This window comes from Oncorhynchus mykiss, chromosome 18, assembly GCF_013265735.2.
Source record: "Oncorhynchus mykiss isolate Arlee chromosome 18, USDA_OmykA_1.1, whole genome shotgun sequence".
Classification (NCBI taxonomy): domain Eukaryota; kingdom Metazoa; phylum Chordata; class Actinopteri; order Salmoniformes; family Salmonidae; genus Oncorhynchus; species Oncorhynchus mykiss.
Window position 1 is genome coordinate 38,941,920 of NC_048582.1, and position 17,136 is coordinate 38,959,055.

General features: G+C 42.7%; 1 protein-coding gene across 1 annotated transcript; it reads left to right on the plus strand.

Annotated features, from left to right (window-relative positions):
- Positions 1-5,028: 5,028 nt before the first annotated feature.
- On the plus strand, positions 5,029-16,367 carry LOC110496182 (voltage-dependent calcium channel gamma-4 subunit-like). The gene is made up of 6 exons (XM_036952722.1): positions 5,029-5,161; positions 5,309-5,600; positions 6,059-6,286; positions 10,741-10,824; positions 12,860-13,000; positions 14,540-16,367. The coding sequence occupies exons 2-6, from the start codon at positions 5,570-5,572 to the stop codon at positions 15,355-15,357; spliced, it is 1,302 nt and encodes a 433-aa protein (XP_036808617.1). The 5' UTR covers positions 5,029-5,161; positions 5,309-5,569; the 3' UTR covers positions 15,358-16,367.
- Positions 16,368-17,136: the final 769 nt, after the last annotated feature.

Below are 17,136 nucleotides of genomic sequence, written 5' to 3' on the forward strand. Positions count from 1 at the left end.
CCAGGAAAAGCCACACTACAAAAGCTTGATGGACACTTATTTCGATTTCCTTAGCCTACTAGCCTATAGGAGGAGAGATGCAAGCTTGTTCTTGCTTGCTGAATGTAAAATAGGCTCCAGCATTAACGGGCTGAGAGTTGGAAAGGAGAAACCTATATGTTCCTATAGTAGGCCTATCTTAACACCAGGTTACATCCTGACAAAATAGACCTTCGCCATGAGTGGCCTGCTAATGTACCTTCTAAACTAACGAGGAAAGACCCAAACTGATCCAAATGGTTGCATAATGAGGCCTATGCAGTTTTTCATCATGAAACAAAACAGGATGTGTGCGTGGTTATTAAAATGACCCAATACATCACTGCAGTTTACAGCCTATGAACAATAATTGTGTATTCACTTGATAATAATTGTCAAAAAATGTGGGCCTTATCAATAGTGGAGCTTTGCGTGCCCAGGGACCACAGAGTGCAGCCTGGAGGAATTTAATTTCATAATTTGTTAATTTATTTTTCTTGCACTTTGCCAGGTAAATATTTAGCTTATAGTCCTAATATTTAACTAATGAATAGCCTAATATGTAGCTAATATTTCGCTTTTTCCCTCGGGGTCACATCATTAGCCTCTCTCTTCCAGCTGCTACCGTGCGCAACAGGCGATAGACTACGAAAGCCTCTCCACAAAAGGCAATTCCTCTTCTCGTGAAATCCCAGGAAAAGCTATCGGCTACAAACGATATAGGACATTTATTAAAATATGTTTTAATACTAGGCCTAACAGCCTATTCGGGGAAAGAAGCAGGCTTGCTCTTGCTAATTGCTGAACGTATAACAGGCCTACAGCATAGAAAATGCATGTCGGAAATCACTTGCAAACCACTTGAGCAACGAGGCCAATACATGCTGTAAAAGATGCGCTGGCTAATGGGCGTTTGTTGTTGAATTGCTACATTTAAATACGAGTTACTATATTTTCATTAGGCCTACATGTACATTTAAGTATTATTTGCAGTTGTCACTATGACAATGAATACACCCTGAAAGCACTGAACGGTCTGAACCAGTATCTCAGTATCTGTGTGTTAGAGAAGATGTGCGTTAGGATGCCTTGATCAGTTGATTGACAGGTGTAGGGCTGTTGAACGATACATGAGAAGCTTTCCTCCAAACTTTCCTTCCTCCAACGTTGTATAGTTATGTATCCTATAGTTTATCATTAGAGTTATCGTTATAGTTATTGACTTGGTGGATGGCTCAGGCCTTAACTCTGACACAACACAACTAACGTTATTATCACAACAGAACTAGCCTACTAGTAAGTCTAGCTGACGTTAGCGTTAGCGAACTTGAACGAAATACCTAGAAAATTACACCTGTACACTCACATTTATAATTGTTTACTTGACTTGTATACTCTATAAATTGACTCTTTCAAATGATTTACTCTGTTGTTTGGCTTTGCCCATAGCAATGTTTGAAAATGAGGTGGACACATAGAGGTCCTATTAAATTACTAGAGGGGCCAGAATTGGGTGAAAATGGCAGCGATGGTTCTAATTGGAATGAATGTCAGTAGAGGCATAATCCTACATTTACTTATGCAGGAACATCAAAGTAAGGCATGTGATATATCAGATATTGTGTAATAGAATTATTGTTAAGCTACAATATTTTCATATAAATATAGATACAGTTTATACAGGTTTTTACACATTTTCTGTATAAATAGCCTGTAACATACATGCAAACAGACCATAAATGTCTCAATTTCTATTTTCTTGTAAAACTCTGGCTGCTATTGTATGAAACAATATGATACTTGTTGCATTTACAACTTGTCTATGTCCTATCATCAACTGATTTCATCCAGTGTCTGGCTGTGGATTGACTGCATTGTTTTAATGGAATTTTGGCATATTGGCAGTTAATTAGAAAAAGTTATATCTCTAAAACTGCCAGGCTAGCTAACAAACATTGGCATACAGTGCAGATTGAATACTTCAAATTCATTAGTTTAGACATTATCATATCACAGCACTGCAAGGCATGGTGTAACAACTCCAGGACCAAAATGGTTGACATTTATACCGTCTTAAGATGGTTCATGTAGGCCTAATAAATCCACTTGAGACTGGCATTACGTTCATAGGCTATAACCCCCCTCCCTAATAAACCTTGATAAATGAGCCAATAATCGTTTAAAAAATCCTAGCCTATTCATTTATGCAATAATGTTTATTATAATGGATGACATAATTCAAGGAATTAAACGTCTGATTTGACCTTTTATTCAAAAACAGCTTTTTCACTCACTGCACCCCCCCATGTACCCCAAAGCTGTACATTCATGCATTTCAGTATGTGGTTCTGGTTTGTCCGTGAACTCGATCTCTTCCTTTATCATCATTCTGTGTTGATGTGCTGCCGATGGCAAAACCCCTCCATATCTGTGCATCTAGGTTATTTGCTTTCTAAACAGTACGTACAGAAACAACTATAGAAACATAAACCTTCTAATGGTTTTTAATATGGAGGAAGATCATCTTTGTGTATAATTTAAACACGTTTCAGTAGGTTCAGGTATGGATTGAACAAACTTTGCTTCTTGAAACTGGGGTAGGAATAGTGAGTCATAAACCACTGTTTGATGACTATCACCTAACTTTTGGGCTGTTATATTATCATTACAAGGCTCCTCCTGCAGTACACTGAATCATTTGATGAATGATGCATCCATCACCTAATTTAATATAGAAAAAAGTTGCATTTTAGGTCATTTCTGTAAACGTAACTGTATTTGCTGCTCATGAATCATTCTGTATGTACGTTTGCATCTTATGATAAACAAAAGTATGTGGACAACTCTTCAAATGAACGGATACGGCTATTTCAGACACACCATTGCTGACAAGTGTATAAAATTGAGCACACCGCCATGCAATCTCCATAGACAAACGTTGGCAGTAGAATGGCCCGTACTGAAAAGCTCAGTGACGTTCCAACAAGTACATTTGTCAAGTTTCTGCCCTGCTAGAGCTGCCCCGGCCAATTGTAAGTGCTCGTATTGTGAAGTGGAAACATCTAGGGGCAACAAGGGAAGTGATAGACCACACAAGCTCACAGAATGGGGCCGCTGAGTGCTGAAGAGCGTAGCGCGAAAAAAATTGTCTGTCCTCAGTTGCAACACTCACTACCGAGTTCCAAACTTCCTCTGGAAGCTAAGTCAGCACAAGAACTGTTCTCCGGGAGCTTCATGAAAGTATTGTCCATGGCCGAGCAACCACACACAAGCCTAAGACTACCATACGCAATGCCAAGCTTTGGCTGGCGTGGTGTAAAGCGCAGTGGAAACTCGTTCTCTGGAGTAATGAATCACGCTTCACCATCTGGTAGTTCGATGGACACCAAAAGAACACTACCTGCCCGAATGCATAGTGTCACTGTAAAGTTTGGTGGAGGATGAATAATGGTCTGGGCTGTTTTTCCTGGTTTGGGCTAGGCCCCTAAGATCCAGTGAAGGGAAATCTTAATGCTACAGTTTACAACAACATTCTAGACGATGCTGTGCTTCCAACTTTGTGGCAACAGTTTGGCGAAGACCCCTTCGTGTTTCAGCATAACAATACTCCTGTGCACAAAGTGAGGTCCATACAGAAATGTTTTTTAGAGATCGGTGTGGAAGAACTTAATAAAGGCTAGGGGGCACTATTTTCACATCCGGATGAAAAGTTTGCCCAAAGTAAACTGCCTGCTACTCAGACACAGAAGCTAGGATCTGCATATAATTTGTAGATTTGGATTGAAACCACTGGAAAGTTTCTAAAACTGTTAGAATTATGTCTGTGAGTATAACATAACTTATTTGGCAGGCAAAACCCAGAGGACAAACCATCCAGGAATTTTGTTTTTTGAGGTCACTCTCTCTTCAATGGGGTTTCTATGGGGAACTAGATTTCTAAGGCACTTGCTTGCAGTTCCTATCGCTTCCACTAGATGTCAACAGTCTTTAGAAATTGGTTGATGTTTTTCCTTTGAGAAATGAAGAAGTAGGGCAGTTCAGAACGAGGGTCGAGTGAAGTGTACTGTTGTGGTTGGGGCGCGCGACCTGAAAGCTCGCTCCACGTTGTTTTTATCTGCAATTGAACACAGTTTACTCCATCTTAAATTTGATTGATTATTTATGTTAAAAAAATACCTAAAGTTGTATTAGGAAAGTTGTTTGAAATGTTTGGATCAGGATTACAGGTAATTTATTAAATGTTTGATGGGGTGCTGTCCTCAGATAATAGCATGGTTTGCTTTCGCTGTAAAGCCTTTTTGAAACTGACACTATGGCTGGATTAACAACAAGTTCATCTTTAATCCGATGTATAACACTTGTATGATTTATGAATTATTATTATGAGTATTTCTGTTTTTGAATTTGGTGTGCTGCTATTTTACTGGGTGTTGTCAAATCAATCCCGTTAACGGGATTGGCGCGTGAAGGAATCACTAAGAAGTTAACTGGCCTGCACAGAGCCTTGACCTCAACACCATTGAACACATATTTGGGATGAATTGGAACGCCGAGCCAGGCCTAATCGCACAACATCAGTGCCTGACCTCACTAATGCTCTTGTTGCTGAATGGGATCAAGTAATGTTCAAACATCTAGTGGAAAGCCTTCCCAGATGAGTGGAGACTGTTATAGCAGCAAAGGGGGGAACAACTCCATATTAATGGCCATGATGTGTACCAGAGATGCTCACATACAGCATATGTTAGCTCAACTACATAATGATACTGAAGTGCTTGTCATCATCTGAATGGTCTTGATTACTTCCCTTAATTGAACAGTACACTAGGATTCTACATGTTTTATCATGGCTTTGAAATGACTCACTCTTTTAAAAATATATATCATATTGAGATCTTCAGCATCAGTATTTATTTACTGTTTAATCGTGGCAAAATCCCCTCAGCTGTTTCAGCTGCCCCTCACCCCCCACTCGCTTCTCACTCGCAGTGTTCTGTTCCGTCCTAGACTTTGGAATTTGCTGTTGCCATGGCAATGGAATAGAGCACGCTCTCTCGCTTCTTTCCTGTTCCCTCTTGCTTTATATATCCCTCTGTCTCTCTCTAGGTGAAATGTGGAAACGGATCAGCTTCTTTCCCTTCGGGTTGGTCATCGCATAATGTTCAAACCCAGTTGTGTTAATGATTCATCTTTTTGTAAGGTTAAGAAAGACCATTTTACTTGGCTTCCCTCTCACATCACATTCATTTATTAAATCCTTTCTTTTTTCTTCTTATTCTTCACCCCACAGGAGCAACGCTGAGACGCATGCCATGGCCACTTACTGAGAAGAGGGACGAAACCTCGAGTTGTGGATCCACGTTCACATAGAGACTGAGGTAAGTGAGAAGAAGAGGAACACAGGGAGCAGAGAGAGAGAGAGAGAGAGGGGAACGAGAAGAGAGGAAACGAGAGAGGAAACAAGAGAGGAAGAGCGGTCTATGGATGCGGCTTGGACAGAGGGGACTCTGAATGCGCACTCTTCACTGACGAGGAACAGCAAGCTGCAGACATGGAGGCAAAAGGCAGAGGCATGCCCCAAGGTAACACACATTTCACTAGAAACACACTTCACCAAACGTGCACATACGCGCACACACACTTAACGTTAACACTTAACCAAAGACAGCTTAACAGATGCCTGGATTCAAAAGGAAACCATATGATTTGTTATACTGAAGTTTTCGTTTTTTTCCCTTCTCAAATGGCTTTTGTATTTAAACAATTACAAGTCATCAGAGAGACAAAGAACTGACAATGCCTTTCTAATTGTCCCTCTGGGATTAATAAAGTCTTATTGAATTGAAATCGACACACCAGGTTTTGGACATCCAGGTCAATAACGGGTCAATTGTGGCATATCGGTTGTTTCCTTTGAAACACAGGCACACCCACACCATTCAAGAGGATACTCTTGATTTGTAGCTTTTCAGTTATCTTTTCCATTTCACCAGCTCTTCTCTTTCTCAATCCCTCTCTCTCCTCCCTCTCTCCGGCCCAGTCATGGTGTGGTGGGAGAAGGGGATCCAGGTTGTCCTCACCACTTTGGGGGCGTTTGCAGCCTTTTCCCTGATGGCGGTGGCCATTGGGACGGACTACTGGCTGTACGCACGGGCCTTCATCTGCAACAGCACGGCCAACTCCTCCCAGGACGACCCCAACAACAAGGACAAGAAAGACCCTGGTGCCCTCACCCACTCTGGCCTCTGGAGGATATGCTGTCTGGAGGGTAAGGGGAGGTCTAGATGTTTGTGGGGAGGGGTGATGGGGGATCAGTGTATTTCCAGGCTTTTGGTGGGGTCAGATGAATGCCTCAGTGTGTGTGTGTGTGTGTGTGTGGGTGTGTGTGGGTGGGTGGATCACTGTGTTTGGATCGTACGTTTATGTGCACATACGTGCATGTGCAGGTGTGTGTACAAGAGTGTGTGTGTTGTGCAGCTGATGAGCAGCTCAACCATGAAAGACACGGTTCGACACAGTGCTGCCTGGAGTGCATTTAGAGGACATCCAGTGGGCAGTGGCAGACAGTCAGGAGAAAAAAAGGCACATTTCAAGAGCTGCTTATCTAACATGATCTAACATTAGCATTTTTACCCTATTGTCATCTGCGAGAAACTAGTCTTGTCGAGAACCATGCGTGACAATGACTTGATTTTGAAGGTTTGGCTTCGTGAGACCAGCGAATGCTAAAGAGGCAATTGTGATCGACCAATTCGGTTCAGTCTTATGTAGAAAATTTGAAATTGTGTTTTAATGTTATTTTTACATTGGATACAGGTAGAGACTCAGAGCTAGAAAAAGGTTTATCATACACTACAGTTGAGGAACAATGGGAATGTAATTCTGCTTTGAAAGTTGATAAACTTGTAACCTCACTTTTGAGAAAATGGCCTTTGAATATTTTGGTGCACCTATTGAAGAGCTCTTTTTTGTTTACACCTATTCAGCATCGTTCACACCCTCTTAAGTTTAGCCCACCCGTCTCTTTAAGGGTTGATCCGAGCGTTCTGTCCAACAACAGCAGTCGGGCACCCAAGCTAACTGGCTAAAGTTGGCTAGCTTGCTAGCTACTTCCAGACACAAATGAGAGAACAGCTCACTCTGACTATTTTACTCGCCCTAACAGAGCTGGTTAGGCTGTTTTTATGTTGGCCAGAGCCTTGGTAACTTAGACGAAAGTGCTCTGAAATCGGAGTAGATAGCCAGAGCGAATTTACCAGCTACGTATATCAACAGTTGTCGCAGTGACATCGTTAACATTCAATTGAAATGGTTACGTGCATAGTGGAGTCTTTTGTTAAGACATGTAGCTAGCTAAACAGTGAACCAGCAAGAATCTGTAGTTAGCTAACCAATCAGGTTCAATGTTAGCTAGCTAACATTAGGCTATAACTAGCAAAGCAAATGGCTCTGAGATACAAATAATATTATTACACAGATCATAAATGTAACGTTAGCTAACTAGCTAATAGTACACTTTAACTTGAAATGAAAATGACTTTCTGACTAAATTCAAAATGTGTAATATCAGAAAATGTAGCTAGCTAGACTATCTTACCCATATACATGGATGGACGCTTCTCCCTCTCTGTCACGGATGCCACGGTTGCCCTTAGTTTGAAAATGTAATCCAAAGTGTTTTCTCCATTTCCTTAGCTACTGTATCATACTCTAATTCCACCATGCATTCCACTGATTTCAAAACTCGGTCCTCAAGAAAGTGGAGAGCAACACTTATGCAGTTCTATTACGCAATATATATATATGTAAACTACATTAGACAGAATTACCTGCACATACTGACCAGCTTAAATAGATAAAAGCCTGCTACATGGCAGACCAATCCAGACTCATCTCTCGGCGTGTCAAGCCATTCATTATCTCAGCCAATCATAGCAAGCGTGAAGGTTGCTGGCTTTTTCTGTGGCTAAACCAACTAGGCCCGAAATGTAACAATTTTATTCGTATTTACAGATGGCATACTGTACATGTTTGATTTTAAGGCACATGGGGCCTCCCGGGTGGCGCATTGGTTAAGGGCGCTGTACAGCTGTGCCATCAGAGACTCTGGGTTCGCGCCCGGGCTCTGTCGTAACCGGCCGCGACCAGGAGGTCCGTGGGGCGACGCACAATTGGCCTAGCGTTGTCCGGGTTAGGTAGGGCTTGGCCGGTAGGGATGTCCTTGTCTCATCGCGCACCAGAGACTCCTGTGCGCGCTAACCAAGGTTGCCAGGTGCACAGTGTTTCCTCCGACACATTGGTGGGGCTGGCTTCCGGGTTGGATGCGCACTGTGTTAAGAAGCAGTGCGGCTTGGTTGGGTTGGGGATCGGAGGACAGTATGTTTCAACCTTCGTCTCTCCCGAGCCTGTACAGGAGTTGTAGCGATGAGACAAGATAGTAGCTTCTAAAAAAACAATTGGAACCCACGAAATTGGGGAGAAAAAGGGGTACAATTAAAATAAATAAATAAAAGATATTAATGCACATGTAACGTTAGCTAACTAGCTAATAGTACACTTTAACTTGAAATGAAAATGACTTTCTGACTAAATTCAAAATATCTTACATGGATGGACGCCACGGTTGCCCTTAGTTTGAAAATGTAATCCATTTCCTTAGCTACTGTTCCAGAAGAAATTTCTGCCCAAAAATGCGTTTAGATTTAAAAAAAAAATGTTTCTCCTGTGAAATAGTGACGCGGACATACGCCTAGTTTCCGGTAACGAGTCAGAAGTATGAGTGATGAGTCATTAGTTATAGTCTGATGGAGTGGGACTCCATTTGCTACCTACAGTAAGTGATAGACCGCAAAAGAGGACAACAACAGCCATTATATATAATATTTGTGGCAGATGCTCAACATACTGATTACAGCTTCTTAATTATTGATGAAGTCTGTTGTCCTCTTCAGAGTACAAAGGGTTGTTTGTGGTTCATTTGACTGTCACAACCGACTTGAAAAGGGATTCAAATGAATACTTAATATGTCCATACACCAAGCCCCAGATATCTGTCCTGTCCTGTTTCTGTCTCTAATACTCTCTAATACCCATCTCTCTCCCATATTTCTGTATTTCTCTCTGTCCATCTGTTTTCTCTCTCTGTCCATCTCCGTTTTCTCTCTCTGTCTGTTTTTCTCTCTCTCTCTGCCTCTCTCTCTCCATCCATCCATCCATCCATCCATCCATCCATCCATCCATCCATCCATCCATCCATCTATCTATCTATCTATCTACCTATCTATCTATCTATCTATCTATCTATCTATCTATCTATCTATCTATCTATCTATCTATCTATCTAGATAGCACTGCATTTTGCTTTGTGCTTGTGTGTGTGTTTGCATTTGTGTTATATAGTTATATAGCAATATAGTTTTGTTTTGACTGTGTTGTAATTTGGTTTATCCTGATTGATTGGATGATCTGGTCCTGAGGCTTCAGTGCGTTAGTTGAACAGGTTTGTGAACTCAGCCCCAGGACCAGCTGGATGAGGGGACTCTTTTCTTTGCTCAGCTCTTGGCATTGCAGGGATTGGTAATGATATGAGAGGGGGTCACTGTATTTGAGATGTTTCCAAAACTTAATTGCTCTTTTTTGAGTTTTTATTATTAGTGGATATTGGCCTAATTCTGCCCTGCATGCATTGTTTGTAGTTTTCCTCTGGACATGTAGTAGAATCTTACAGAACTCTGCATGCAGGGTTTCAATGGGGTGTCTGTCCCATTTGTTGAAATCTTGTTTTGCAAGTGGACTCCACACCTCGCTGCCATAAAGTGCAATTGGTTCAATGAGATATTGAATTAGTTTTAGCAACATTTTAATAAGTATTTCAATTTGAATTTGCTTTTTAATGCGTGCTTTCTCTCTCAGCTCATTCACTGCCTCATTAAGGTGTCCAGTTGAGCTTATTTTTAAACCTAAGTAATTGTAGTGTGTACAGTACTCTATATATTTTGTACCAATTGAGAACTTTGGTTTAATTCCCTGAGATCTGGATCTTCTCTTGAAAATCATTATTTTAGTCTTTTTTGGGTTTACTGCCAGGGCCCAGGTCTGGCAGTACTGCTCTAGTAGGTCCAGGCTCTGCTGTGGGCCATGTGCTGTGGGTGACAGCAGGCATAGGTCATCTGCGAAGAGTAGGCATTTAACTTCTGAATTGTGGAGACTAACACCAGGGGCTGAGCATTTTTCTAGAATAGTGGCCAATTCGTTAATGTAAATATTGAAGAGTGCAGGGCTCAGATTGCAACCCTGGCGAAGGCCCCGCCCCTAGTTAAAGAATTCTGTTATTTTCTTACCAATTTTAATGCTGCACGTATTGCCAGTATACATTGATTTAATTATATTTAATTATATCATATGTTTTACCCCCCTTTACCCCCTTTCAATAACTTCGTGATCAGACAGAGGTGTTAGTGGCTTGACAGTGAATGAGCTGAGAGAGAAAGGGTCAATGTCTGTAATCATATAGTCTACTGTACTGTGGCCGAGGTGAGCAGTAGGTGAATCTCCCAAAGAGTCCCCCCGTAACCTACCATTGACAAAGTACAGTGTGCTCGTTAGATCAGGTAGTGTTCCTGTACGCACATTTGTGTCCCCACAGATGAGCACATTTCCCTGGGCCTGGAAATGGCACGTCTCTTCCTCAAGGGTCTCTCTCTCTCTTTCTCTCCTTCTCAGGGCTGAAGAGAGGAGTGTGTTCTCAGATCAATCATTTCCCGGACGATGCAGACTATGATCAGGATGCAGCAGAGTATCTCCTGCGTGAGTAAGGGGACGTGGGATGCAGCAGAGTATCTCCTGCGTGAGTAAGGGGACGTGGGATGCAGCAGAGTATCTCCTGCGGGAGTAAGGGAACGTGGGATGCAGCAGAGTATCTCCTGCGGGAGTAAGGGGACGTGGGATGCAGCAGAGTATCTCCTGCGGGAGTAAGGGGACGTGGGATGCAGCAGAGTATCTCCTGCGTGAGTAAGGGGACGTGGGATGCAGCAGAGTATCTCCTGCGTGAGTGAGGGGACGTGGGATCCAGCAGAGTATCTCCTGCGTGAGTAAGGGGACGTGGGATGCAGCAGAGTATCTCCTGCGTGAGTAAGGGGACGTGGGATCCAGCAGAGTATCTCCTGCGTGGGTAAGGGGACGTGGGATCCAGCAGAGTATCTCCTGCGTGAGTAAGGGGACGTGTGAGGCAGCAGAGTATCTCCTGCGTGAGTAAGGGGACGTGGGCAGTGGGAGGATGTCACTAGAAAGATGTGATGTCGACTTGAAAAGAAATGCTGGGAAACAGCATTAGTGAATGCCGAGGTACAAGGTTATGAGTTAGCTAACTCAATCAGTATCTCTCATTTGCCGGAGGGAATTATAACAAAGGAATGGGATCTTCCAATCCAACCAGAACATCGGTTGGAATAAGAATGTAGGATACATTTAGTCATTTATGAAAGGTGTTAAATAAAAATAAAAAAAATGCTTAGTGTGGCATATTACTCTACCCCAGATGGTGACAATGTCACATACGCAGCCGGAAAAGCAAGGGTTGGAACCAGTTCAGGGAACAGAATCAAAAACTGGAAAATAACACAATTATCTGAGTAACGGAGCCCGTGATCTATACTGTTCCAGAACGGAACCGTTATTTTAAAAGCATGGGAACCGGTCAATAACATTCTTTTACATTCCGGACATTTTTTTTCTTCCAGTCCACAACAAAGCCCCTGTGTCACTCAGAAACATATTCCAGCGTCTGCCTGGCAGCTGGAAATCTTTACCAGTGCGTGTACGTGTGTGTGTAGGCTACCTGCATAGGTTACTGTAGCCACCTGATGACGTTACAAGCATGGTTTCAGAAATTGGGGCGATATACTATAGTTACCACATTGGATGTATTAAGTACAGAAAGGTAAGATGTGTTTTTAATTCTAGTGCTGCTCTGCACACACAAGCTTGTTAGCTAGGTATGTTTGCTCTGGTCCAACATTAAACCAACTCAGAAGTTCAAAGACATTCAAGTTCCTCCATAGAGCTGATCCTCCGTAGGTATAATTCTGTGGGCGTAATTCAGATAATGCATCATAACAAGATTCCCAGCGCTTCAAGGCAAGCTTCCTCCCATCCTCTCTTGCTTTGTCCTCCCCTGCAACATTTCAGTTGCATCTGGCGCCTTACACTGTGACTGGCAGCACAGTGTGTCTGTGTTTGTCTTTCATTATGATTAAAACCATGCTGTTACGGCAAAATATAATTAGCTCTTTGTGACTTTCCTATACAGATTAAATCGCTTACCTGCTCGTTTAGCTGCACTGATTGGTGAATTAATTTAATCTACAGCTAAATGTAATTTTCCCCCCAACTATTTTAGAGGTTTAAAATGGAACAGAAAGGAATAATATAAACCGGTACTTTTTGGGGAGTTCAAACCGGTTCAGAACTTTATTTTGCTGGTCGGAACAGCGGAACGTGACTTAACAAATAATGGTTCTGTTCGGAACGTAACGAGTGGGAAATCATTTGGGTTTCTACCCCTGCAAGTCACCTTCACAACTTTATATTTAATCATTCATCTTTAATATATGTATTTGCTAAGCTCAGCAGGTTACGACACAATACGTTTGCAGTCGCTTCCAATATTATCAGAGGATAGGATCTCCTATCTAAGCAAAGGTCCAGGTAGAAGATACCCATAGGCATAGATCTAGGCTCAAATTACCCTTCCCAAATCACAACTATAACCATTAACCACTGTCAACAAGAAACTGACCTTAGATCAGCAACTAAGGAACATTTCACCACCTTCCGTCTGCAGGTGTTGTCCGAGCCTCCAGTATCTTCCCCATCCTGAGTGCTATACTGCTCCTGATGGGAGCGATATGTGTTGCATCCAGCAGCTTCTACAAGAGCAAGAGGAACATCATCCTAGGAGGAGGCATCCTGTTTGTGGCTGCTGGTAAGGCGCCGGCGTCTTGTTCTTGACAGTTTCTCTATTACTCAGTACACATGGGGCTGGTTTCCTGGACACAGATGAAGCCTAGTTCTGGAGTTCAAATCATGCTCGATGGTGTCTCATACTCCTTTTCCTCTTGTTATGATGGAATGCCCTACTCTGCCTTAAATGTTCTCAATGGTCTCTGAACTCGGAAACGAGTGTTGTTGTTAATGCTAATATAATTATCCCCATCATTTCATCCATCCATGATATTCACTTTTGTGTTGTTTTTCCCTCCCCATAACTCGTTTCATGTTAATGATGTTGGTTGCGGCTTAGATTTCCCATGTAAATGTAAATGAGATTTTTCTACATTTAATTTGGCAAGTCAGTTAAGAACAAATTCTTATTTGCAATGACGGCTTACCGGGGAACAGTGGGTTAACTGTCTTGTTTAGGGGCAGAACGACAGATTTTTACCTTGTCAGCTTGAGGATTTGATCCAGCCACCTTTCGGTTATGCCCAACGCTCTAACCACTCGGCTACCTGCCACCACATACAGTATATCATCCCTTGAGTGGAGACTCAGGTCAATGAGGCACAACACAACAGAAGTAATAAATATTGTTTATTTAGTAATATGCCATATATTATCTCCTAAGTGGAGATATGGGTCAATGAGACATAACACAAGAGAAGTAATCAAGTTGAGACGGTTCGTTTAGAGCCATTCCCTCACCCCCCTATGGAAAAGCTCAGAGAAAATCAATGGCATATGTAAAAAGAACGTAGCAGGCAACAATTTAAAAGATTTTACTGAGGTTCCAGTTCATATAAGGAAATCAGTCAATTGAACTACATTTATTAGGTCCTAATCTATGGATTTCACATGACTGGGCAGGCGCGCAGATTTGGCTAGGCCTAGGAGGGCATAGGCCCACCCACTTGGGAGTCAAGCCCACCCACTGGGGAGCCAAGCCCAGCCAATCAGAATGAGTTTTTCCCCACAAAGGGGCTTTATTAGAGACAGAAATACTCTCAGACGATCCCACAGGTGAAGAAGTCAGATGTGGTGGTCCTTTGCTGGGCTGGTATGGTTGCATGTGGTCTGTGGTTGTGAGGCCGGTTGGACGTACTGACAGATTCTCTAAAACGACGTTGGAGGCGGCTTATGGTAGAGAAATTAACATTCAATTCTCTGGCAACAGCTCTGGTGGACATTTCTGCAGTCAGCATGCCAATTGCATTTTGTTGTGTGGCAAAACTGCACATTTTAGAGTGGTGCACCTGTGCAATCATCATTCTGTTTAATCAGCTTCTTGATATGCCACACCGGTCAGGTGGATGGATTATCTTGGCAAAGGAGAAATGCTCACTAAAAAAGCATGCAAACAAATTTGTGGTCAAAATTTGAGAGAAATAAGCTTTTTGTACGTTTGAAACATTTCTGGGATCTTTTATTTCATCTCATGAAACATGGGACCAAGACTTTACATGTTGTGCGTGTATTTTGTTCCGTGTATATTCGAGTCTATATCTCACCTCTGTCTGTCCCCCAGGCCTGAGTAACATTATCGGCGTGATAGTGTACATCTCTGCGGCGCTAAGCGACATCTCGCCCAAGAAGGACGAGGACAAGAAGTGGCATTACTCGTACGGCTGGTCCTTCTACTTCGGAGGCCTCTCATTCATCCTGGCTGAGATGGTGGGCGTCCTGGCCGTCAACATCTACATCGAGAAGAACAAGGAGCTGCGCTGCCGCTCACGCACCGAACTCTTCAAGAGCACCACGCACGCCATGCTCCGCCTGCCCAGCTACCGCTTCCGCCGGCGCTCCCGCTCCAGCTCGCACTCTACCGACCCGCCACGCTCCCCCCGTGACACCTCACCCACAGACGCCAAGAGTTTTGCATTACCGCCGTCTGCCCCGCCTTTCTCTGTGGCCACCCTGCCCAACCCGCACCATGCTGGTGGAGGAGTAGGGGGCGATATCTCCATGTATACCCTGACCCGGGACTCCAAGATGGGGAGTCTTGGTGGTGGCGGGCCCCCCCTCTACGGCACGGTGGACCGGGCCTCCCTCTACCAGCTGCACAGCTACTTCCCCAATGAGGAAGTGGGGGTGATGATGAGCGGTACACTGCCTTCTCTCTCCAAGTCCAACCTCTCTGCGGCGGGCCAGAATTCCGCGGTCGGCGGCACTGCCATTGCGCCCCTGAATACCTTGTCATCCTCCGGTCTTACCCCCCAGCAGCCACCTCTGTCCACTGGCACCATGGAGAGAGAGAGGGGCATGGGCACCCTGGACCGCCTCGGGGGCAAACGAAACAGGGACACTGACTCGGACACGCTGAACAGGAGAACCACGCCAGTGTGAGCCTTGGAGATAGGAGCAAGAGCCATGGAGGTGCAGGGCCATCTCAGTTTGTTTTTGACTACTATGAATATATCTATTCCACTGACGAGAATATCAAATGTATTATTGACAACAGTATTGAGTATATATTCATTTTGAAATGCACAATGTGTCTATAGTTGTAAACTTTGGTTTGTCTCATCATTCCGAGTGCTTGATTATCATAGCCAGGTTACAAGACTGTAAAGATGGTAACTTCTTGAATATGATCACATTGCTGTTGTTTCTTGTAATCGTAAATGAAGGGTAAATTTGTACATTTTGAACTATGATTTTTGTATTTTAAAGTTTTCATTGATTTCTAGCTCCATCACAATTCAATCTGAGGGCGTCATGCAGGAAGCATGTGCGCAAATTATGAGTGTAATATTGTGTTTGTATTTTATTTTAAATATATTTTATTCAAATATTATTATTAATAATAATTGTTACTATTATTATTATTATTATTGTTATAATTATTGTTATCATCCCATTTTTAAGGCTATTGTTTTTGTTATTACAGGTATAACCAACATAGCCTAATCTGTGTTTTTTATTCTTCATGACAAGTGTATTAGATTATAGGCTTTATTTTAGTGATGGTATGTACTGTATTCTTATTGTTCTTCTTTAAAGCAGTGATTCTCAACTCGTGGGTCGCGACCCAAATTTGGGTCACGGGAGGTTTTGAATGGGTATACCCATTGTAACTTCTTGAATATTATCACAATGCAAATACTGGGTCACTACTAAAACAACCTGGTTTATTTTGGGTTCCGAGGAAAAACCAGTTGAGAACCACTGCTTTAAAGATCCTACCTTGGGGTTAGGGGTCTGAGAGCCTATGATCCTGTGATCATAATAAATTATATTTCTACTCGAATACACATTCATCAAACTAAGGACATTTGTGATGGGTAAGCAATACAACATTCTGAGCCTCAAAAATAAATACAAAATAAAACAAATATATTCAATAAAGTTATATATGAAAATGTATTGTGTGGAGTGTGTTATTTGACATCTAAACTAGATGGTAATAGTACAAATGAATGTAAAAATGTTTGGAAATTAAATGGTGCAAATTTTTTCCATTCATATAGCTGGATCTACTATAACGACACAGGGAGAGACCCAGATGCAGACACAGGAGGCAGATGGTGCGAGTCTCTGACATTTATTAAAATACAAAGGGCAGGCAATAGGCAGGTCGAGGACAGGCATAAGTTCATTAACCAGGTCAGAGTTTGAAAGGTACAGGGCGGCAGGCAGGCTCGAGGTCAGGGCAGGCAGAAAAGGTCAGAACCGGGAGGGCTAGAAAACAGAGACTAGGAAAAAAAGGAACGCGGAAAAAACACGCTGGTAGGCTTGACGAGACGAACTGGCAACAGACAAACAGAGAACACAGGTATAAATGCACGGGGGGTAATGGGGAAGATGGGTGACACCTGGAGGGGGGTGGAGAAAAGCACGAAGACAGGTGAAACAGATCAGGGTGTGACATCTACAAAACAGACTGGGACATTGACTCATCTCAACAGATGAACCCTTTTGAGGTGACAAAAACATGTGTAAAGTTTGTTCAATACCTTAACAGGTAACCTTGATTGTCCAGTTGATATTGGGGTCAAAGGTCACAGAAATGAACGCTGAGGCTAAGAAAGACACAGGCCCAGAAAAGCAGCAGAATTCCTTAACACAAGACTACAAGTACAGTTGATTAATTGAATAATAATTGAATAACACTGAATCTCTTCA